Genomic DNA, 24,526 nt, shown 5'->3' with positions numbered 1-24,526 from the left:
GCGAAGGAGATGTGTTGCACTGCATGAGGCAAATGGTGGTCACACCAGATACTGACTGGTATCCCCCCCCAATAAAACAAAACTGCACCTTTCAGAGTGGCCTTTTATTGTGGGCAGTCTAAGGCACACCTGTGCACTAATCATGGTGTCTAATCAGCATCTTGATATGGCACACCTGTGAGGTGGGATGGATTATCTCAGCAAAGGAGAAGTGCTCACTATCACAGATTTAGACTGGTTTGTGAACAATATTTGAGGGAAATGGTGATATTGTGTATGTGGAAAAAATTTTAGATCTTTGAGTTCATCTCATACAAAATGGGAGCAAAACCAAAAGTGTTGTTTTTATATTTTTGTTGAGTGTAGTTCCAAACAAAGGAGGATGAGGGAAGAGCAGCCTCTGATTATTAGTCTCACCAACAGGGCAGGTTGTGTGTGTGTGTGTGTGTGTGTGTGTGTGTGTGTGTGTGTGTGTGTGTGTGTGTGTGTGTGTGTGTGTGTGTGTGTGTGTGTGTGTGTGTGTGTGTGTGTGTGTGTGTGTGTGTGTGTGTGTGTGTGTGTGTGTGTAAAGAAGCAGTAGAACGTTGGCCAGCATCACTGTATCATGGAAAAAAGAATCTTTCATTACTGTATTATAATCAACATGTTATGTTCGTGGTTTAAGGGTAGGTGATGGTTTGGTGGTAAAATGTTGGGCTTGAGATCAGAAGATCCTCAGTTCAAATCCCAGCCTGACTATAAAATCACTAAGGGCCCTTGGGGAAGGTCCTTAATCCCCTATTGCTCCTGGTGTGTAGTGGGCACCTTGTATGGCAGCAGCCTGACATCAGGGTGAATGTGAGGCATTATTGTAAAGCGCTTTGCGCGTCTGATGCAGATGGGAAAACGCAGTAGAAATGCAGTCCATTTAAGCTGGGTGTTGTAGCAAACACATTTTGTCACTGTGAAGCTGGATAGTAGATGGCATTGATTTTATTCAGTGTAATCTCATACAGAAAAAGAATAACAATGGCTGCTTTGAGTTAAGTGAAAAACTACTACTTTAAATTTCTGTTTGTTCTCTGATTGAGACATTTCTGCCCCCAGTATTTCCATTCTAATGCTTCATGTTAGGGAAATGTGTTTCTCAGATACAGAACCAGTCAAACGTTTGGTCACTCTCTGCTGTTCAGTTGACTGGGTTAGTGTGTCCAGACTGGTACTGTATAAATGTACATAATGTACGAATTCATTGGAAAAACAAGTCGTTAAACCTCCAGAAAATGTTGGAGAATGCATCAGTTGTTAAAAAAAAAAAATTCCTGGTTTTCCTCTTTTGTGCCTCCTCCACCCACATCCCTACAGTCCAGATTATCACCTGTGCATAAGAACGATCACCTCTCACTTGATTTGAGCCTGAATTTGCAAGACACACATCTTTTTGCTTAAAGAATGTCTGAGTTTCCAGAAAATCCATCTCATGATTATGTCACAGTCAGTCAGAGCTGCGTGTCATCAGAGCGAGCTGCAAAAAGTTTGTACCTGAGTTTTCAGAGGTGGTGTTTGTAGTTGCCATCTGCCACGCCGGTGTTTGCCAACCCGGACAGTGGGAATACCACCTCAACCGGCAACTTAGCCCAGCGACTGGACAGCAACAACGTCCGAGGCCCGCCCAACGTGGTGAATTCACTGAGGCCGCACGCTGCGTCACGAGTGCCGCTTCCCCGAGGCCTCGTGCAGCCACCGCGGATCCATCAGCGCGGAAACACTGAGGCCGCGCGGCACCAGCGCAGTGCAGATCCATCCCGGTGACAAACAACGCAGGCTGTTAACATCGGCGATCGACAAGCTGCTCATAAGCCGACCATGGGGCCTAAGAAGGTTCTGACAGCGGAGGAAGGTGACGATATTAAAAAATCTCTGGACTTTCTATCAGAGGAGATTTCTGTTGTGAAGCAGCAACAGAAATCAATTATGGATCTGGTGGAGGAGGTGAAGGCATTACGGCTCCAGAATGCCGAGAAAGACCGGCATCTGGTGCAGCTAGAAAATAGAGTGGCTGAATTGGAGCAGTACACCAGAATCAACGACGTCATCATCACAGGTCTTCACATCAAACCACGGTCCTACGCACGGGCGGTAACAGATGAGAGCGGAGGGGAGCCCAGTGAACAGGTGGTCAGCTCTGTGGAAAAACAGGTTGCTGATTTCCTCCTATCTAAAGGTATAGAAATGGATTTAAATAACATTGAAGCGTGCCACCCTCTGCCCCGGAGAAATGACGGTGATAAAGGAACCGTCATCATGAGATTCATCAACAGAAAACACAAAACAGCACTGTTAAAACAAGGAAGAAAACTGAAAGGGACAAACGTATTCATCAATGAACATCTCACCAAACGGAATGCAGACATCGCCAGGAAAGCACGCTTCTTGAAGAAACAGGGAAAAATCCAGCACACATGGACTTCAAACTGTAAAATATTCATCAAACTGAACGGATCACCAGAACAAGCAAAAGTCATGGCAATAAGGAACATCGAGGAGCTGGACAAATATGAACAATAGTGTTTCTTAAAGCGAGGATCTGGACAAATATGACCAATAAGGTATGAGGACACAAACACATCACAACACCATGACACAGACCAGAGGAACCTATTCATCTACTACCTATTCATCTACATCTGGAGACAAGAAGGATATAACTCAAAGGATTGCTGATCATGGAAAAGTAGAACTGAGAACATTTAAATACACAGACCACAATGTACTGGACTTGGAGCACGATATAGACCCGGACAATAATTTCTTCTCAAATATCAATGACAGTTGTTGCTATTATACAGATGAACAGTTTAATCGGATCATTAAAACAGATAACAAATTATCAATAATCCATTTCAACAGCAGAAGTCTATATGCAAACTTTAACAACATTAAAGAATATTTAAGTCAGTTTAAAAAAATATTTAACATAATTGCTATATCAGAAACATGGATCAATGAAGATAAAGGAATGGATTTTGAACTGGATGGATATGAATTTAATTGTGTAAACAGAAAAAATAAGAGTGGAGGAGGAGTGACTGTGTATGTGGATAAGAACATGGATTATAAAATAGTAGACAATATGACAACTGTGATTGATAACTTATTAGAATGTATAACTATTGAAATATGTGAAGAAAAAAGCAAAAATGTATTAGTCAGCTGTATATATAGAGCACCAGGATCTAGTATTGAAACATTCACTGACTGTATGGGAAAAATGTTCTCAAAAACTAATCAAAAAACTGTGTTCATTTGTGGTGACTTAAATATTGATCTGCTCAATCCAAATAAGCATAAAATAACAGATGAATTTATCAGTATAATGTACAGTATGAGTTTATATCCAAAAATCACCAGGCCAAGCAGAATTACATCCCATAGTGCCACCTTAATTGATAATATATTCAGCAATGATATTGAGAATAACACTGTGAATGGATTATTATTCAATGACATTAGTGATCATCTACCAGTTTTCATCGTTTATAATAGAAACCATCGGCGGAATCAGCCAGAGGAGAAAATAAAATACAGGCGAGTGCGGACAGAGGAAAACATGAACACACTAAAGAAGGATTTACAGGAGCAAAACTGGGAAAAGGTATACAGTGAAAGTGATGTTGATAGTGCATATGAAACTTTTTTACAAATATTTACATCATTATATGATAAAAATTGTCCAATTAAACAAGACTACAGAAAACAAAAAATCCAAGCTCGACCATGGATGACGAAAGGGTTACGAAATGCATGTAATAAGAAAAATACACTGTATAGAGAATTCATAAAACTAAAGACTAAAGAGGCAGAAAATAGATATAAGAAATACAAAAATAGATTAACTAATATTATACGGGTATGTAGGAAGGAATATTATAGTAACATCTTATATAATAACAAAAACAATATTAAAGGAATATGGGATATATTAAATAGCATTATCAAAAATGGTAATAAAAAACAGAGTTACCCTCAGTATTTCATTAATAATAATGTCAAGAAGGAAAATAAGGATGAGGTAGTCAACGGTTTTAATAATTTTTTTGTAAATATTGGACCAAGCTTGGCAGAAAAAATTCCCGATTCCCAACCTGAGGATTGGGATAATAATCTCATAGAAAGAAATCCCTGTTCAATGTTCCTCACAGCAGTGGATGGAAATGAAATTATAGACATTGTGAATAATTGTAAATATAAAACATCTACCGATTTAAATGAAATTGATATGATGGTGGTAAAACAGGTCATTGAATGGATTGTAGAACCATTAACATACATCTGTAACTTATCATTTCAAACCGGTAAATTTCCCAATCAAATGAAAATAGCTAAGGTTGTGCCGCTGTATAAGACTGGGGATAGACACCACTTCACAAATTATAGACCTGTTTCTTTGCTTCCACAATTTTCCAAATTATTAGAAAGGTTATTCGATAATAGATTAGACAAATTCATAAATAAACATAAATTACTTACTGATAGTCAATATGGATTCAGAGCACATAGTTCAACATCACTTGCATTAATAGAATCAGTTGAGGAGATTACAAACAACATAGACCACAAATTACATTCAGTTGGAATATTTATAGACCTTAAAAAGGCTTTTGATACAATTAATCATGACATATTAATCAATAAACTTGAACAGTATGGGATTAGGGGGTTGGTGTTGCACTGGGTGAGAAGCTACTTAAGTAACAGAAAACAGTTTGTGAAGTTGGGGGAATATACATCATCATGCTTGGACAATGCTTGTGGCGTCCCACAGGGGTCAGTATTGGGTCCAAAACTATTTCTAATTTCTGTAAATGATATTGTCAATGTTTCCAAAATATTAAAATTAGTATTATTTGCAGATGACACAAGCATTTTTTGTTCAGGGGGGGATTTGCAGGAGTTACTGAGGAGGATCAGTATAGAAATGGGAAAATTGAAAATATGGTTTGACAGAAACAAATTATCATTAAACTTAAGTAAAACAAAATACATGTTATTTGGCTATTGTAATACAGACATACAGGTTCAGTTACAAGTCGAGGGGGTAGATATTGAAAGGGTACATGAAAATAAGTTTCTGGGGGTGATAATAGATGATAAGATAAACTGGAAGACTCATATAAAACATATACAAAGTAAACTGTCAAGAAGCATTTCAGTTCTAAACAAAGCGAAACATATTCTGGACCACAACTCACTCCGCATTCTTTACTGCTCACTGGTTTTACCATATTTACAGTACTGTGCAGAGGTATGGGGTAATACTTACAAAGGTACAACACAATCACTATCAGTAATGCAGAAAAGAGCTATAAGAATTATTCATAATACTGGCTATAGAGATCATACAAATCCACTATTTTTACAATCCAAATTCTTAAAATTCACAGACTTGGTTCATTTTCAAACAGTACAAATTGTGTATAAAGCAATAAACAATTTACTTCCAGCAAATATTAAAAACATGTTTTTTAACAGATTAGGGGATTGCAGTCTGAGGGGGAAATTTAATTTAAAGCATCAGTGGGCACGAACAACATTAAAAGGTTTCTGTATTTCTGTCTGTGGGGTGAGGATGTGGAACAGATTGGGAGTGGGGCTCAAGCAATGTCCAAGCATGAACCAGTTCAAACAGCGGTACAAAAATATGGTTTTTTCTAGGTATAGGGAGGAGGAAGGGTAATGAGGGTTAGGGTGTTTTTGTTTTTTGCTTCGGCTTGTAAATATATAGTATTTTGTATATAAGTAGGTATGTGTAGCTGTATATTTATGTTTGTGTATATATATGTGTATATGTGTATATATGTGTATGTATGTTGATGTGTGTATGTATATGTGTATGTATGTTGATGTGTGTATGTGTATATATATATATATATATATATATATATATATATATATATATATCTATATATATATATATATATATATATATATATCTATATATATCGGTTTAGGTGTGTAGGAATCTATGTGTATATGTGGCAAAGGGTATTACTGGTTGTGGGGAAGAAGGTGTAGGGATAAATAAGCTGATGCTTCACCCTACCCCTTTTCGGACATGTTGGGTACACAGTAGGAACTTGTAATTGTTGTTGTATCAAATGTTCGAAATAAACAGTTTTCATTCATTCATTCATTCATATGTAATAGAGATGAAGGAAATGCAATAGAGATGAAGCAATACACTGTAGGGGTTTTCTTTGATTTACAGAAAGCATTTGATACCATAGATCACACTTTATTATTGGACAAATTACAGAAGTGCGGTGAGAGAGGATTGGCCCTGGTCTGGTTAGCTAGTTATTTATGTAATAGGTATCATTGTGTTCATTTTGGAGGGACAAATTCAGAATTATTGAGGATTACATGTGAGGTGCCCCAAGGGTCAGTCCTTGGGCTGTTGCTGTTTTTGTTGTATGTTAATCAATCAATCAATCAATCAACTTTTTTCTTATATAGCGCCAAATCACAACAAACAGTTGCCCCAAGGCGCTCCATATTGCAAGGCAAGGCCATACAATAACCATGAAAAACCCCAACGGTCAAAACGACCCCCTATGAGCAAGCACTTGGCCACAGTGGGAAGGAAAAACTCCCTTTTAACAGGAAGAAACCTCCAGCAGAACCAGGCTCAGGGAGGGGCAGTCTTCTGCTGAGACTGGTTGGGGCTGAGGGAAAGAACCAGGAAAAAGACATGCCGAGAAGGGGGGCAGAGATCGATCACTAATGATTAAATGCAGAGTGATGCATACGGAGCAAAAAAAGAAATAAACAGTGCATCATGGGAACCCCCCACAGTCTACGTCTAAAGCAACATAACCAAGGGATGGTCCAGGGTCACCCGATCCAGCCCTAACTATAAGCCTTAGCGAAAAGGAAAGTTTTAAGCCGAATCTTAAAAGTAGAGAGGGTATCTGTCTCCCTGATCTGAATTGGGAGCTGGTTCCACAGGAGAGGAGCCTGAAAGCTGAAGGCTCTGCCTCCCATTCTACTCTTACAAACCCTAGGAACCACAAGTAAGCCCGCAGTCTGAGAGCGAAGCGCTCTAATGGGGTAATATGGTACTACGAGGTCCCTAAGATAAGATGGGACCTGATTATTCAAAACCTTATAAGTAACAAGAAGAATTTTAAATTCTATTCTAGAATTAACAGGAAGCCAATGAAGAGAGGCCAATATGGGTGAGATATGCTCTCTCCTTCTAGTCCCCGTCAGTACTCTAGCTGCAGCATTCTGAACCAACTGAAGGCTTTTTAGGGAACTTTTAGGACAACCTGATAATAATGAATTACAATAGTCCAGCCTAGAGGAAATAAATGCATGAATTAGTTTTTCAGCATCACTCTGAGACAAGACCTTTCTGATTTTAGAAATATTGCGTAAATGCAAAAAGGCAGTCCTACATATTTGTTTAATATGCGCTTTGAATGACATATCCTGATCAAAAATAACTCCAAGATTTCTCACAGTATTACTAGAGATCAGGGAAATGCCATCCAGAGTAACGATCTGGTTAGACACCATGCTTCTAAGATTTGTGGGGCCAAGTACAATAACTTCAGTTTTATCTGAGTTTAAAAGCAGGAAATTAGAGGTCATCCATGTCTTTGTCTGTAAGACAATCCTGCAGTTTAGCTAATTGGTGTGTATCCTCTGGCTTCATGGATAGATAAAGCTGGGTATCATCTGCGTAACAATGAAAATTTAAGCAATACCGTCTAATAATACTGCCCAAGGGAAGCATGTATAAAGTGAATAAAATTGGTCCTAGCACAGAACCTTGTGGAACTCCATAATTAACTTTAGTCTGTGAAGAAGATTCCCCATTTACATGAACAAACTGTAATCTATTAGACAAATGTGATTCAAACCACCGCAGCGCAATGCCTTTAATACCTATGACATGCTCTAATCTCTGTAATAAAATTTTATGGTCAACAGTATCAAAAGTAGCACTGAGGTCCAACAGAACAAGCACAGAGATAAGTCCACTGTCCGAAGCCATAAGAAGATCATTTGTAACCTTCACTAATGCTGTTTCTGTACTATGATGAATTCTAAAACCTGACTGAAACTCTTCAAATAGACCATTCCTCTGCAGGTGATCAGTTAGCTGTTTTACAACTACCCTCTCAAGAATCTTTGAGAGAAAAGGAAGGTTGGAGATTAGCCTATAATTAGCTAAGATAGCTGGGTCAAGTGATGGCTTTTTAAGTAATGGTTTAATTACTGCCACCTTAAAGGCCTGTGGTACATAACCAACTAACAAAGATAGATTGATCATATTTAAGATTGAAGCATTAAATAATGGTAGGACTTCCTTGAGCAGCCTGGCAGGAATGGGGTCTAATAAGCATGTTGATGGTTTGGAGGAAGTAACTAATGAAAATAACTCAGGCAGAACAATCGGAGAGAAAGAGTCTAACCAAATACCGGCATCACTGAAAGCAGCCAAAGATAACGATACATCTTTGGGATGGTTATGAGTATTTTTTTCTCTAATAGTCAAAATTTTGTTAGCAAAGAAAGTCATGAAGTCATCACTAGTTAAAGTTAATGGAATACTCAGCTCAATAGAGCTCTGACTCTTTGTCAGCCTGGCTACAGTGCTGAAAAGAAACCTGGGGTTGTTCTTATTTTCTTCTATTAGTGATGAGTAGAAAGATGTCCTAGCTTCACGGAGGGCTTTCTTATAGAGCAACAAACTCTTTTTCCAGGCTAAGTGAAGATCTTCTAAATTAGTGAGACGCCATTTCCTCTCCAACTTACGGGTTATCTGCTTTAAGCTACGAGTTTGTGAGTTATACCACGGAGTCAGACACTTCTGATTTAAAGCTCTCTTTTTCAGAGGAGCTACAGCATCCAAAGTTGTCTTCAATGAGGATGTAAAACTATTGACGAGATACTCTAGCTCCCTTACAGAGTTTAGGTAGCTACTCTGCTCTGTGTTGGTATATGACATTAGAGAACATAAAGAAGGAATCATATCCTTAAACCTAGTTACAGCGCTTTCTGAAAGACTTCTAGTGTAATGAAACTTATTCCCCACTGCAGGGTAGTCCATCAGGGTAAATGTAAATGTTATTAAAAAATGATCAGACAGAAGGGAGTTTTCAGGGAATACTGTTAAGTCTTCTATTTCCATACCATAAGTCAGAACAAGATCTAAAATATGATTAAAGTGGTGGGTGGACTCATTTACTTTTTGAGCAAAGCCGATAATGACTTTTGGAAATGATGGAGCGGGACTTACTAAATTTTAAATATTGGTTTGATTCTAATAAATTGTCACTTCATTTTGGTAAGACTAAGTGTATTATATTTGGAAATAAACCCAGGAATTTAAACAGAAACTTATCATTGAACAATGTTGAAATTAAAATTGTATATAGAACTAAATTTCTTGGCATTTTTCAAGTTATTTCAGTTTTGTACAAAGCACATTATTTTCTCCCCCAACATTTGTTGGTCATGCTGTATCATTCATTACTTGTTCCATATATGACCTATTGTATTGAGGTTTGGGGAAACACGTATAGAACAAAAACAAATTCAGTTTTTCTGTTACAGAATAAATCTATAAGAGTTATAAGTAAAAAAAAAAAAACATGTTACGAACCAACAAACCAATTGTTGGCTTTTCTGTGTATTTTGAAATTTGGTGGATTATTTTATGTTACAGATCATGTACAAAGTTAAAAATAATCTTTGTCTCTACACGTTCAGGAGTTGTTTAAAATGAGGGAGTCCAGTTATCATTTGTGAGGAACATTGACATTTGAAAGAAGAAAGATTCAAACTACTGTTAAAGTCATTGTGTTTCTGTAAGGGGTGTTAGAATCTGGAATAAATGTTCTGATAGTATTAAATCATCTGGTACATTGGAAGGTGTCAAAAGACTTTATGAAAACATAATTTCTTACTATAGTATGTTATATTAGGTGAACTGTTTTTGTGGTTCTTTTTTGTTGGTTGTTGTGGTTCTACCTTGTTCTGAGTGCATTTAAATGTGTATCATAACTGGTGTGTGTGTGTGGGGGGGGGGGGGGGGGGGGGTATAAGCTTTTGCTTCAGCTTTTTCAGCTGCACCCATTTGGGAAATCATTTGAGTTATTGTATTTTCTTCTGTTTTTTTTTTCTATTTTTGTTAGTAAGAGATTCTTATGTTGGTATTTTGTTTATGTGCATGCTGAATAAAACTTATTCATTCATTCATTTATTCATGTCCGTTGGCGATGTCAACCAATGTAGCAGCATGAAACTTGAATTCTGGAGATGTGGCCACAGTGATAATTTAACTCTCATATCTATAAATAATTATTTTTACTTTTGAGTTGCATCATCTGTGATATTTTGCAGAATTGTAGAAAACCATCTGCAGCCCAGTATTTATTTTTTTATAATAAAGTTCTTATTAACTGTAAATCATCAAGCCTCACATTTCAATCAATCAATCAATTTTTTTTTATATAGCGCCAAATCACAACAAACAGTTGCCCAAAGGCGCTTTATATTGTAAGGCAAGGCCATACAATAATGATGTAAAACCCCAACGGTTGATCACAATATGTGACGTGTCATTGCCTTTTCTCAAGTATACATCCACAGATATATTGGTATTGTAATATTTGTTGGTTTGTTTCATTATGACACAGGCCTGGTGACCTCACTGTCTGAGGGCTGGTACAGCCTCCTCCTGGATCTGCAGAATCGTCTCAACAAAGTCATCAAGAGCGTGGGCAAGATTGAGCACAGCTTATATCCTTGTTATTTTGTCTCAAAGGTTGTGCACAGAGATGTCCGGTGTTGCAGACTGAACGGTCCGCCTAAAAATCTGTCCCCCGATGACACAGTTCACTGATTATCACCTCGTTTCTGCTTCAAACTGCCTCCAGCCATCATCTGTCTCAGCCACAGATATCTGAAGCTTTTCTACAAACAATCATTTCCACATAAATTCAGCATTATGTCATCATAAGACCGAGGAAGTGATCAGAGCGCCGCGGCTAAACGAGCTGCTAGCTGATGCGTTCACTGTATGTCAGTCATTTCAAAGGGTCACGAAATTCTGCTTCAAACTGACTTTAGAGTGATTTAAGGGGTTTTACCTTCATCATCTGATGGTTTATAATCATATTAATCCATTTGATTGCTTTGGGTGAAGAGACCGTCTCAGACAAGCTGCTGTGGTCGGAAATGACGCATGCGCAGATGCAAAAGGCAGACTGATTTTTAGGGGCGGACCGTTCAGTCTGCGACACCGAGATTAATTTGTTTACCAGAAAGTACAAGAGAGGAAAGTCGCAGAGTAAAAAACAGACTGCAGTAACACGTAGAGTTAACTCGGCTTCAGGAGTGTGTGATGTTAGTAAGCGAACAGGTTTGTCTGTCGTTTGTCAGTTCTGTATTGCGCCGTCATATCATTTATGAAGAGAGCAGAGAGTTTAATCGCTCTGTACCATTGTTCCTCAACTCCACTGCACCTGGAGGTCCTTCCACACCGAGCGCAAGACGGAACAAGCCACTGGATTTATCGACGGCGACCTGATCGAGAGTTTCCTGGACCTTGGTCGAGCCAAGATGCAGGAAGTAGTCAGCACCCTCCAGGTAGGCGCTCATGTCTGTCTGAAACCTACAGATTTTATATCAAAGATATTTGAATTGGATGAAATGTGATTGTCACCGTTGTGTGTCTGCTCACTGTCTTCCATTAAGGTTTATACTGACACTTTGGAACTGAGTGGTTCACATACTTCATGCTGCAGATATTAATTTCTTTATCTGCTGTTGTATTTTATTTTTTCTGTGACTGAGTGATGTCACCAGTAGGCTGGTAAAGGTCCAGATCTTAACTTCTATGTAACACTGTGAGAAGGTTCCTAATTGTACACTATATAAATAGTTGAATTAATAATGAATTTTCATTTGTTTGGGGTCATCTTCTGTGTGAGGACCAAAGGTCAGTCAAAACAGTTCTCTGAGGCAAAACCTTTGCCTTGATTGCTGTAAAACCCCCATAAATAAAAGTTTGGCAGCATATTTATGAATCGTAGTGTCCATCTCCCAGGAGATGTTTAAGTGCATCTCCTCCTGAACTGGTTGATGGATTCCAGTGAAGCCTCATACAGTGGTGACACACCGTGTGATGGGATCTTAATCAGACGTTGTTATTACTAAAATGATTTGTTTCCATCAAGGCAGTAAAGAATTTCTTTCACTGTACCTTTGAGTATGCATTAGTGTGTTCTCAGGTTTTCTGCTGATTTTGGTTGCACCATAAATTCAGGTGGTGCCACTGACCGGTGACCCATCAGAACAGAAGCAAAGGGTGGAGATCAGTTAGAAGCAGCAAAACACAGTTCGTAATGCAGAAATTATTCATTTAATAACTGCACAGGGTTTGGAAAAAGTTTGCTTTTCTGTTGATCTAGTCAGTTTAATTCAGTTCTGTTTATTTGTATCGAGCCAAATCACACCAGAGGTTGTCTCATGGCACTTCACAAGAAGAACAGGGTCCATCAAGTGGACCCACTTGGTTGGGCAACCAGCCACTCGGGCAACCACAACAATGTATAACATCAACTAACAGCAATCCATTGTACAAGAGATTTATTACAACAAACAATGAAATCCAGTGAAATAAATTTTGAACAATTAAAACAAGAGATAAAAGTGCAAATCAATATCACAGAGACAGACATAAGAATAGATCAGTCTTCAGTCGAGATTTAATGTGTCCTCAGAATCAGACTGATGATCTGAGGGGAAACGTGACGTGTTGTTTTTCATAATTTAGTGATTTATGTCGTACGTTTTTGTTAAGTCCTTCTCTAGTGGTCATAATGAATAAAGCTGAGAGCAGGTGCACTGCTGCCCCGTGCTGTGGGCTGGATTTATCAGACGTGATGTCTGAGGCGCCGCGTGTGCTGTGGGCTGGATTTATCAGACGTGATGTCTGAGGCGCCGCGTGTGCTGTGGGCTGGATTTATCAGACGTGATGTCTGAGGCGCCGCACGTGACGAGTCATGTGCACAGACAGCCAGCTGCTCCTTCCTGGTAGAGCATTCACACGCACAGCTGTCACTAATTGTAATGGATACATTTTGGGACTTAAATTTGATGGCCTTTTATGTGCAAGCAGACGGGATCTGCACTGGCTGATGTCAGTGCATTAGCGTGTCGTAGGTGCTGTGTGTGTTAAAGGTCTTAAACGTCATGAAATAACATGAAAAATGTATCATCTGTGAGGAAAATCTTTTTTTTTCTTCTTCATTTTAGCTTCAAAGTAGTCACACTTGACTGTTTTGTTAATTATAAACTTAGTATTATTAATGTTCATCAGACTGCATCTCTCACTCACTGCAGCTATGTCCCTCACACACACACCCCAAAGCTGTGAGGTTTCTTTAATCGGTCAGTTCTCTTTGCGTCGTCACAGTGCGACCGTGTGGTCTGTGCACCTTCACCAGCACAGCGCTGCGCCTGTGGTTATATAGTCAGGATGTTGCTGGAGCATTTGACATGACAGCTGTGTTGTTGCGATCTCAGAAATATTGTGAACAGGTTCAGCTGCATACATGTGCTCAGTCTGTACACGTGCTCAGCATCAGTCCAGAGAGACGAGTGAGAATAAATGCCATCACAACACTCAAGTTCAGACAACTTTATTGATCCCTAAAAGGGCATTTCATCTTCACACCCAATTACCTCAGACAAAATACAGCAATTAATCCACAATTATTACTAGTTGAACGTAATAATGGCACACATCAGAATTAAAACAACACATATGCGTTTGATATTGTTTATGTGCGCTAAACTTTGAAGCAGTCCGTCATCCGTATTGATGCAAAATTAGTGTAGGCTGCAGCAGGGTCTGTCCCGCGCAGCTGAGCTTGGGGGGGCTGCAGCCTGTGCCGCACGGCCTCCCGGAGTGGCAGAGCATCATGTGTGCAGTCTCTGTCCGTGTGTGCATAAAGTCTGGAGTTGCCTTGACAACATCAGGCTGTAAGAGAGGGCAGATAAAAGGGGAGCCGAATGCTTCACCAAGGCCATTCAAATCCCTCTGGAGGAAAACAAGCGAGGCGTTTTGACCTTCAGTAGCTGATAAGGCTGCCATGTTTTGAGTTAGGCCGAAAGACACAGAAATTCTATTTGCGGCTCCTCTGACCTTTGGAATCCAATTTATGAATATTCCCTGGTCTTCAACATCTTCCTTTGCAAGGCAGATAGTTGCTCTGAGATGTTTTCCAACTTGTGTTTGAGTTCAAAAGTTAACGCACTCTGAGATTGTACCGCCTTGCCCACCTCATTAATCATGACGGGCAGATGTGGGGTCATGATTCTGGTATCAGCCATCTTGCCAATTTTCCAGTAGGTCAGGGCAGCGCATAACCCAATCAGCATCAGCCCTCCTACCATACAAGCAAATAAGAATAAATCTTTGACATCTTCCACGGAGAGTGGTGCCAAGCATGCAGCACGCCACTTCTTCCGGGCATCGAGAACATAGCCTGCAGGATAGGTTCCATCTGGGCACGCAGGGTCCCCAGCCCTGATTTCCTTGTTGAAAAAAAATGGTGCCAATCGTGTTGAGAGACCAGCTGATCACTCTATGGTTATTCTAAATATAGCTTGAAGAATTCACAGTCTGTTGAAGTTTGGACTTTTGAAGGTTGGGGCAGAGATAGGAAAACACAGAGGAGAGGAGGAGATGCTACTGCCCTCGCCAAAGTCCCAAGCCAAATCCCCACTCGGGTGGTGGTGTTGACCGGAAGTCTGTCAGTGCTGCAAGCAGTGCCACCAGAGCAACCTGCCACAGCTGCAGAAGGTTCTGCACAGCATCCAGTGCCTGAGACCACTGTGAGAGTGGATCCCCTCACACTGTGGTGTGGAAAGAAATCAACAGACGGAAACAATGGCAAAGTTTATTTTGAAGCACGAAGAATAGGGAAATCCAGTCTGACTCACAGAGACAAAGACCATCAAATCTGAGTCCATCAGCAATACCATTACCACCAGCTAACAAGACCTGGAATAATAGACAATCTTCTGACTGAGGACTAGGCACAGAACCAGTAATGCACCAGACTGCAGGAATTTCCAGTTATTGAGGGAAGAAATCTGGTACAGATGAATGCTGCTCTAGGTGAAGCTATTTGGGCCTTTGGATTCCATGCGGAAGACCACCAGCTTGATCTCAAGAGCTGATCTTCAAGTATGAAGACAACTTCAGTTTAACTGATTGACCCTAATGCAGTGAACCTCAACAAAAGGGAAGAAAGAAAACAGTTTTACTGTCACAAGAAATGCAAATCAATACAGTTAGCTGACATTTAGCAGCAGACACACAGGTTTGGTCACAAACAGAAAGCTGGTCAGGCACCCAGGGGGTCAGTCCAGCTGGCAACAGTTTAAGTTCAGTTCCATGACATTTTCATACCAAGTCATCACAGATCAGTAACAATTCAAAATACTTGAAATCAGTGTGACACGGATGCTAGAGAGCAGGAAGAACCCAAAGCAATCTGGCAGTGAGGGAATTCTTTGAAGACAATGTGGCAGTAAACAATCAAACCACCTGGAAGTGTGTCTGTGTGTGTTTTCATGGTGGAACTGAAGGACGGCTATTTATTTTTTTCCTTCTTCTTTTTTACATAATTTAAAGTTTGTTTTACAGTGGTTTTCTTCTGTGTTTATGTTTTGGTGAATTGTCTCAAACTTTTTTTTTTTCTTTGTGCTTTTCTCTTCTTGTTTGACTGAAACCTGACACACAGACAGACACACTTTGCCAGTAAACAGTATCACTGGACACAGGTTTAGGAATCTTTGACTTCATTGCTTAGCAACTGTAATCCACTTTGACATTATTGCAGTGCTGTTTGTGTATGAGGTCGGTATGTTGTGTGCACAGTCTGTGTTGTGCAGTTGAAATAAGTTCTTGTTGAAGGTGAAGGATTCGTCACCGTGAGATTTGCCCGTGTGATGTACTCAGCGTTCTCAGAATGACTCAGTGTTTGTCCTCTTTAAATGCCTTGCAGTGAAACCATGCTGCTGTGCTGCAAGAATCCAGAGTTTTCTTCTGCAGGAAACATGCACTTACGATTTAATACTTTTTTAGGTTGCAGGGTAATATATATATATATATATATATATATATATATATATATATATATATTTTTTTTTTTTTTTTTTTTTTTTTTTTTTGTATTTTGATATCCAGCAATTTAAAAAAGTCATTATTCATTGGATTGGGTGTATCTGCAGTGATGTCTATGAAAACACTGTAAAAGGTGGGAAAGAGTTGGTAATTAGGTATTTTTGAAGCAGATGGAACAAAGTCCAGATTCTAAACAGCAGGACTAATGAGTAAAGCCTGTACCTTTACCAAAGACCTCCTGACACTCTGAAGTCATGTTGTGCTGCGACCCCACATGCAGAGAAGTGAAAATGTCTGTCACGACTTTGTTTGTTACTCTAGCGCCAAATCACAACAAACAGTTGCCCCAAGGCGCTTTATATTGTAAGGCAAGGCCATACAATAATTACAGAAAAACCCCAACGGTCAAAACGACCCCCTGTGAGCAAGGACTTGGCGACAGTGGGAAGGAAAAACTCCCTTTTAACAGGAAGAAACCTCCAGCAGAACCAGGCCCAGGGAGGGGCAGTCTTCTGCTGGGACTGGTTGGGGCTGAGGGAGAGAACCAGGAAAAAGACATGCTGTGGAGGGGAGCAGAGATCAATCACTAATGATTAAATGCAGAGTGGTGCATACAGAGCAAAAAGAGAAAGAAACAGTCAGTGCATCATGGGAACCCCCCAGCAGTCTACGTCTATAGCAGCATAACTAAGGGATGGTTCAGGGTCACCTGATCCAGCCCTAACTATAAGCTTTAGCAAAAAGGAAAGTTTTAAGCCTAATCTTAAAAGTAGAGAGGGTGTCTGTCTCCCTGATCTGAATTGGGAGCTGGTTCCACAGGAGAGGAGCCTGAAAGCTGAAGGCTCTGCCTCCCATTCTACTCTTACAAACCCTAGGAACTACAAGTAAGCCTGCAGTCTGAGAGCGAAGCGCTCTATTGGGGTGATATGGTACTATGAGGTCCCTAAGAAGATGGGACCTGATTATTCAAAACCTTATAAGTAAGAAGAAGAATTTTAAATTCTATTCTAGAATTAACAGGAAGCCAATGAAGAGAGGCCAATATGGGTGAAATATGCTCTCTCCTTCTAGTCCCTGTCAGCACTCTAGCTGCAGCATTTTGAATTAACTGAAGGCTTTTCAGGGAACTTTTAGGACAACCTGATAATAATGAATTACAATAGTCCAGCCTAGAGGAAATAAATGCATGAATTAGTTTTTCAGCATCACTCTGAGACAAGACCTTTCTAATTTTAGAGATATTGCACAAATGCAAAAAAGCAGTCCTACATATTTGTTTAATATGCGCATTGAATGACATATCCTGATCAAAAATGACTCCAAGATTTCTCACAGTATTACTAGAGGTCAGGGTAATGCCATCCAGAGTAAGGATCTGGTTAGACACCATGTTTCTAAGATTTGTGGGGCCAAGTACAATAACTTCAGTTTTATCTGAGTTTAAAAGCAGGAAATTAGAGGTCATCCATGTCTTTATGTCTGTAAGACAATCCTGTAGTTTAGCTAATTGGTGTGTGTCCTCTGGCTTCATGGATAGATAAAGCTGGGTATCATCTGCGTAACAATGAAAATTGAAGCAATGCTGTCTAATAATACTGCCCAAGGGAAGCATGTATAAAGTGAATATAATTGGTCCTAGCACAGAACCTTGTGGAACTCCATAATTAACCTTAGTCTGTGAAGAAGACTCCCCATTTACATGAACAAATTGTAATCTATTAGATAAATATGATTCAAACCATCGCAGCACAGTGCCTTTAATACCTATGGCATGCTCTAATCTCTGTAATAAAATTTTATGGTCAACAGTATCAAAAGCAGCACTGAGGTCTAACAGAACAAGCACAGAGATGAGTCCACTGTCCGAAGCCATAAGAAGATCATTTGTAACCTTCACTAATGCTGTTTCTGTACAATGATGAATTCTAAAAACCTGACTGAAACTCTTCAAATAGACCATTCCTCTGCAGATGATCAGTTAGCTGTTTTACAACTACCCTCTCAAGAATTTTTGAGAGAAAAGGAAGGTTGGAGATTGGCCTATAATTAGCTAAGATAGCTGGGTCAAGTGATGGCTTTTTAAGTAATGGTTTAATTACTGCCACCTTAAAAGCCTGTGGTACATAGCCAACTAATAAAGATAGATTGATCATATTTAAGATTGAAGCATTAAATAATGGTAGGGCTTCCTTGAGCAGCCTGGTAGGAATGGGGTCTAATAAACATGTTGATGGTTTGGAGGAAGTAACTAATGAAAATAACTCAGACAGAACAATCAGAGAGAAAGAGTCTAACTAAATACCGGCATCACTGAAAGCAGCCAAAGATAATGATACGTCTTTGGGATGGTTATGAGTAATTCTTCTAAATTAGTGAGACGCCATTTCCTCTCCAACTTATGGGTTATCTGCTTTAAGCTGGGAGTTTGTGAGTTATACCACGGAGTCAGGCACTTCTGATTTAAAGCTCTCTTTTTCAGAGGAGCTACAGCATCCAAAGTTGTCCTCAGTGAGGATATAAAACTATTGACGAGATAATCTGTCTCACTCACAGAGTTATTAGAACCTTTTCAACAGTGTGAAATAGGTTAAAGGATAATTCAGGTTTATTTATGGAGCTAAAAGTTACAAAATGTTTTAGTGGCTGTTTGTTAACAAAGGAACATGCTTTGGGAAAGGACACAGCTTACTAGAGGAAAAAATAATTGTGCAGATGTTTGAAAATGATCTCAGCATGTTTGTCAGCAGGCGAGTCTTCTGTTTCATGAATCCAGCGTGAAGCTGAACGCCACTGAGACCGGAGTCATCATCCCCCAGTCGTATGATAAATGTTAGGCATAAGAATAGTAAATGGTGCAAAATAGCTTATCTCCTGCCGGCTGTCAGGCCAGAAGAGGCACGTACAGTTACACTCAGTGTGGACATCCAGAACTCTGTCTTATGTCCATGATAACTGGAACGAAATCATTACAGTTTTACCGACTTTGAACGAGACTTCCAACGTAAATCTTAATGTGAGCATCATTAGCGTTTACCAGGACCCTTCAAGGACTAATTCAGCCCGGCAGCTCTGTCTTCTTCATAACCCGACCACAAAACACACATCAGTGTTTGATCTGCATGAATTACACTACAACCCCAATTCCAATGAAGTTGGGACAGAATACGATTTTCAAATCCTCTTGAACCTATATTCAATTGAATACACCACAAAGACAAGATTTTTAATGTTCAAACTGATAAAATGTGTTGCTTTTGTGCAAATATTTGCTCATTTTGAAATGGATGCCTGCAACACGTTTCAAAAAGCTGGGACAGTGGTATGTTTCCCACTGTGTTACATCACCTTTCCTTCTAACAACAAGCTTTGTAGGTGGAATTCTTTCCCATTCTTGCTTGATGTACTACTTCAGTTGTTCAACAGTTCGGGGTCTCCGCTGTCATATTTTGCGCTTCATAATGAGCCACACATTTTCAATGGGCAACAGGTCTGGACTGCAGGCAGGTCAGTCTAGTACCTGCACTCTTTTACTATGAAGCCACGCTGTTGTAACACGTGCAGAATGTGGCTTGGCATTGTCTTGCTGAAATAAGCAGGGACGTCCCTGAAAAAGACATTGTTTGGATGGCAGCATGTGTTGCTCCAAAACCTGGATGTACCTTTCAGCATTGATGGTGCCATCACAGATGTGTAAGTTGCCCATGCCATGGGCACTAACACACCCCCATACCATCACAGATGTTGGCTTTTGAACTTTGTGCTGGTAACAATCTGGATGGTCTTTTTCCTCTTTTGTCCAGAGGACACAATGTCCATGATTTCCAAAAACAATTGGACAATTTGAAATGTGGACTCATCAGACCACAGCACACTTTTCCACTTTGTGTCTGTCCATTTCAAATGAGCTCAGGCCCAGAGAAGGCGGCGGCGTTTCTGGATGTTGTTGATGTTTGGCTTTCGCTTTACATGGTAGAGTTTTAACTTGCACTTGTAGATGTAGCGACGAACTGTGTTAACTGACAATGGTTTACTGAAGTGTTCCTGAGCCCACGTGGTAAGATCATTTACACAATGATGTTGGTTTTTAATGCAGTGCCCCCTGAGGGATCAAAGGTCACGAGCATTCAGTGTTGGTTTTCAGCCTTCCCACTTCCGTTTAGAAAGTTCCCCACATTCTCTGAATCTTCTGATTATATTATGAACTGTAGATGATGGAATCCTTAAATTCCTTGCAATTGAACGTTGAAACATTGTTCTTAAACTGTTGGACTATTTTTTCATGTAGTTGTTCACAAATTGGTGATCCTCACCCCATCTTTGCTTCTGAACGGCTGAGACTTTTCGGGATGCTCCTTTTATACCCAATCATGACACACACAATTGGTGTCCTCAGTTTCTAAACGCTTATTGAGTGTTGTTAGAAGGAAAGGTGATGTAACACAGTGGTAAACATACCACTGTCCCAGCTTTTTTGAAACCTGTTGCAGGCATCCATTTCAAAATGAGCAAATATTTGCACAAAAACAATAAAGTTTATCAGTTTGAACATTACATATCTTGTCTTTGTGGTGTATTCAATTGAATATAGGTTGAAGAGGATTTGCAAATCACCCAACTTCATTGGAATTGGGGTTGTACAAACCTTTCAACTTTCAGTGTTGAAAGCAGAACTGGTAGCATTCTATGCTCAAATGGAAGCATGCTTACATTTCCAAACATAGCAGCAAAAGACGTGTGGAACATTTGCTACGTTTCCTCCCAAAGTGAACAAGCCAACATGAAGCCACTTGAATGTCATGATATAAATGACCAGCAGGGGGTGTTCAGGCATGAGTGTGACCTTATTGTTGTAAGTTTGAAGCTAAATACTGGTATGTTTCATCGCTATGTGGAGGATGTTACTTTTTTCTTCCATATTTTCATTTTGAGCATTATTATACACTGATTGGGTTGCACGGTGGCTTAGTGGGTAGCACTGTTACCTCACAACAAGAAGGTTGTGGGTTTGCTTCTCACCTGTGGCCTTTCTGTGTGGACTTTGCATGTTCTCCCTGTGTTTGCGGCTTCCTCCCACATCCAAAAACATATGTTTGATGAATTGGAAACTTTAAATTGACCGTAGGTGTGCGTGCGTGCGTGTGTGTCCGTCTGTCTATATGTGACAATGAAAATAATGTATGATAAAGTGATCTACAGTTTATCATACAGTACACTACGATTGTGAGATTTTGGTTAACCCATTTCTCGCTCCAAAACAGTTCATTCATATGAATAAAGGCGTATTTTCAACAAAGGTTCAAAGAAGAAAATCTAAAAATGTTTTTCTTTTTTCAGTTTTACATACAAATTATTTCTCGAGACAGTGTTCCCAACAAATTCATAACATATTCTGAAAGCTAAGATTGTTCCGAACATTTTGATATGCAACCAACCTTTGGGACCTGCAGAGTGACAGACAACAGTGTACTAAAAAAAAATGAAATGACATATTTTGGACATTTATTTTTCACATATCTCCAATTTTCTTCATATATTTCTCCATCATTGAACACGTGAGCATTGAAGTCCCCCAGTAAAACTAAGGAGTCCGAGCAGGAACCTTTTCCAGGATCCTTTGAAGAGTCTGCAAGAAAGCTGCTTGGTGCATATGCAGAAACAACAGTCAGATTCCTCTCTGCAACACAAAGTTGCTTTGAGGCAGCTGGAAAAACTTCAAAATGACGGCATTCAGCCGAGGACTTGGCTATATCCCCACATATGTCCAGCACCTCTCACCCTGGGCAACTCCACAGGAGGAGACCCCCATATTAATTTTGGGTTTCAGCTTTTTTCATTTTTTCACCACTTTCATCCCTGCTCCCAAAGAGAATCACAACATCTTCAGCTCCGCCTCCTATCGTTTTGTTAGTGCCACTGTCTCTAAGCTGTACAACATAGCTGGTCTTACTACTGTCTTGTAAACTTTAAACTCACCTACTTTCTCCACTTCTACTCCTTGTAACTGCACTATTCCACTGGGCTCCCTCTCATTCAGACACATGGACTCAGTCTTGCTCCTGTTGACTTTCATTCCCCTTCTCTCCAGAGCATATCTCCACCTCTCCAGACTAGATTCAACTTGCTCTCTACTCTCACTACAGATCACAATGTCATCTGCAAACATCATAGTCCATGGGGATTCCTGTCTGATCTCATCTGTCAACCTGTCCATCACCACTGCAAACAAGAAAGGACTCAGAGCTGATCCTTGGTGTAATCCCACCTCCACCTTGAATGAGTCTGTCATTCCGACTGCGCATCTCACCGCTGTCACACTATTCTTGTACATGTCCTGCACTACCCTAACATACTTCTCTGCCACTCCAGACTTCCTTGTACAATACCACAACTCTTCTCTTGGCACCCTGTCATAAGCTTTTTCTAAGTCCACAAACACACAATGTAACTCTTTCTGTCCTTCTCTGTACTTCTCCAACAGTATTCTCAGAGCAAACATTGCATCTGTAGTGCTCTTTCTCAGCATGAAACCATACTGCTGCTCACAGATCTTTACCTGTTTTCTAAGCCTAGCTTCTACTACTCTTTCCCTTAACTTCATGCTGTGGCTGATCAACTTTATGCCTCTGTAGTTCCTGCAGCTCTGCACATCACCCTTGTTCTTGAAAATAGGAACCAGCACACTTCATCTCCACTCCTCAGGCATCCTCTCACTTTCCAAGATTTTATTATCCCATCCTATGCTGTCTGGCTACACTCTCTTGCCACCACCTTACAGTCTCCAATTTCTTTTAGCTGGCATTTCCAACACAGACTGTAGTCAACTTGTGTGCACCTTCCTCCACTCTTATGACATCTTTTGTATAATGGATTTCGGTTTTAATGAACAAAATTTGCTGGTCCACCTGAATCCATTATATGTTGTTTTTCTTGTAATAAAACTGTTTGTGAAGCGCCTTTCAAACATGAATACAGCCCAAAGTCCTTTACAGAAAGAAAACAGCATAAAACATGAATAAAGAGATAAATCATGTTTAAAAAAAGATTTAAAAAAATACACATTTAAAAAGAGAGAAATCACAATACAGTAAATAAAAACAGAAACACTTACAATGTCACAATACAGTATCTCATGAAACAGCTTAAAATGAAACCTGTCAACAAGTGAACATTACATCTTATTCTAACAAAAGTCTACAAGAACAAAAAGCCTCGTCTGCAGTTTGTGTCTGTGGCCAGATTCAGGAAAACTGACTCAGAATCTGTCTGCTGGACAATCAGAGTGCACGTTTATTGTTAAAACTTCATCTGCAACTTGGTAGTAATTATTTGTCAAGTTGAAGTTATATGTGTGTGTGTGTGTGGGGGGGGGGGCTGCACAACCCACACTGATGAACAGTTAAACACTCAGATTTAACAAGCTGGTGTTCATTCGATGTATCCTTCCACCGCCTCTTCTGGAGACAGCCTGAATAAGTTCTGGGGAAAACTGTTTTGAAAACACAACTGCAGTGTGTCAGAACAGCAAAGAATGCTGGGAAAATGTTCGTGAAACACGCCCCCTCCCCTTCACGTGCATGTGTGGGTGTTAATTAAATGTGACGTAGCTGACGTGGCTCACGCTGTGGTGTTCTGTTTCAGATCGACGACGGCAGCGGCATGAAGCGTGAAGCCACAGTGGACGAGGTCATTAAGATCGTGGAGGAGCTGACCAGGATCCACTAGCTCCGCCCCCACACCTGGAACCTGACTGAGCGAGAGGAGTGTTGGAAGAGAGTGGATTTGTAAATGACCGTACACGAGTGTGTGCGTGTCCGTCATTCACACGTGAGGCGTGCTGCCGGCGCGTCGCGTTCTTCATTTAGACAGCAGTCTGTAGGCGACGCGGCATTGCGTCGGACAGCAAACAGACCAAAGTAACCATGTTGGTCGTGTGTGTGCGCGTGTGCGTGTGTGGGGACACTTGGCTCACCAAGACATTTCTCTATTGTTTTTAAGGGACAGTCAGTCCAGGGATCCATCTGTACGAGGAAGAATCAGGACTTTCGGCTGTTGTGTCTTTGTGATGTTTCCTGTTGATTTGAACAACTTTAGTTTTCTTGCTGTGGACGTCTGAGCGTCGACTGTCTTGCTGCCCGTCCCCGTCCTCATCGTGGAGATTTTTGCTCTGATTGCTTACATTTAAATTATTATTGGGCTCTAATGCAGCGTCCTGCTGGTGCAGCTCTTCTCTCAGCCAAAACTAAAGCCTGTGATTCTGACAGACTGTTTAGTTCACATTCTGTTTTCTTTGTCTGACCACATACAGTGACAGAAATAGATATATTGAGTTTG

General features: G+C 40.1%; 1 protein-coding gene across 1 annotated transcript in view; it reads left to right on the top strand.

Annotated features, from left to right (window-relative positions):
* Nucleotides 1–23,927, top strand: part of ddb1 (damage-specific DNA binding protein 1) — a 260,804-nt gene extending 236,877 nt beyond the window's left edge. Inside the window, exons 25-27 of the mRNA XM_034160167.1 lie at nucleotides 10,692–10,794; nucleotides 11,520–11,643; nucleotides 23,834–23,927. Of these exons, the coding sequence (XP_034016058.1) occupies nucleotides 10,692–10,794; nucleotides 11,520–11,643; nucleotides 23,834–23,917 (311 nt within the window). The 3' untranslated portion in view covers nucleotides 23,918–23,927. The remainder of the gene's footprint in view (nucleotides 1–10,691; nucleotides 10,795–11,519; nucleotides 11,644–23,833) is intronic.
* The last annotated feature ends 599 nt before the right edge of the window (nucleotides 23,928–24,526 follow it).

The sequence above is a fragment of the Thalassophryne amazonica genome, chromosome 2, assembly GCF_902500255.1.
Source record: "Thalassophryne amazonica chromosome 2, fThaAma1.1, whole genome shotgun sequence".
In the NCBI taxonomy this organism is placed as follows: Eukaryota; Metazoa; Chordata; class Actinopteri; order Batrachoidiformes; family Batrachoididae; genus Thalassophryne; species Thalassophryne amazonica.
This window is presented reverse-complemented; position numbering and strand designations above follow the sequence as displayed.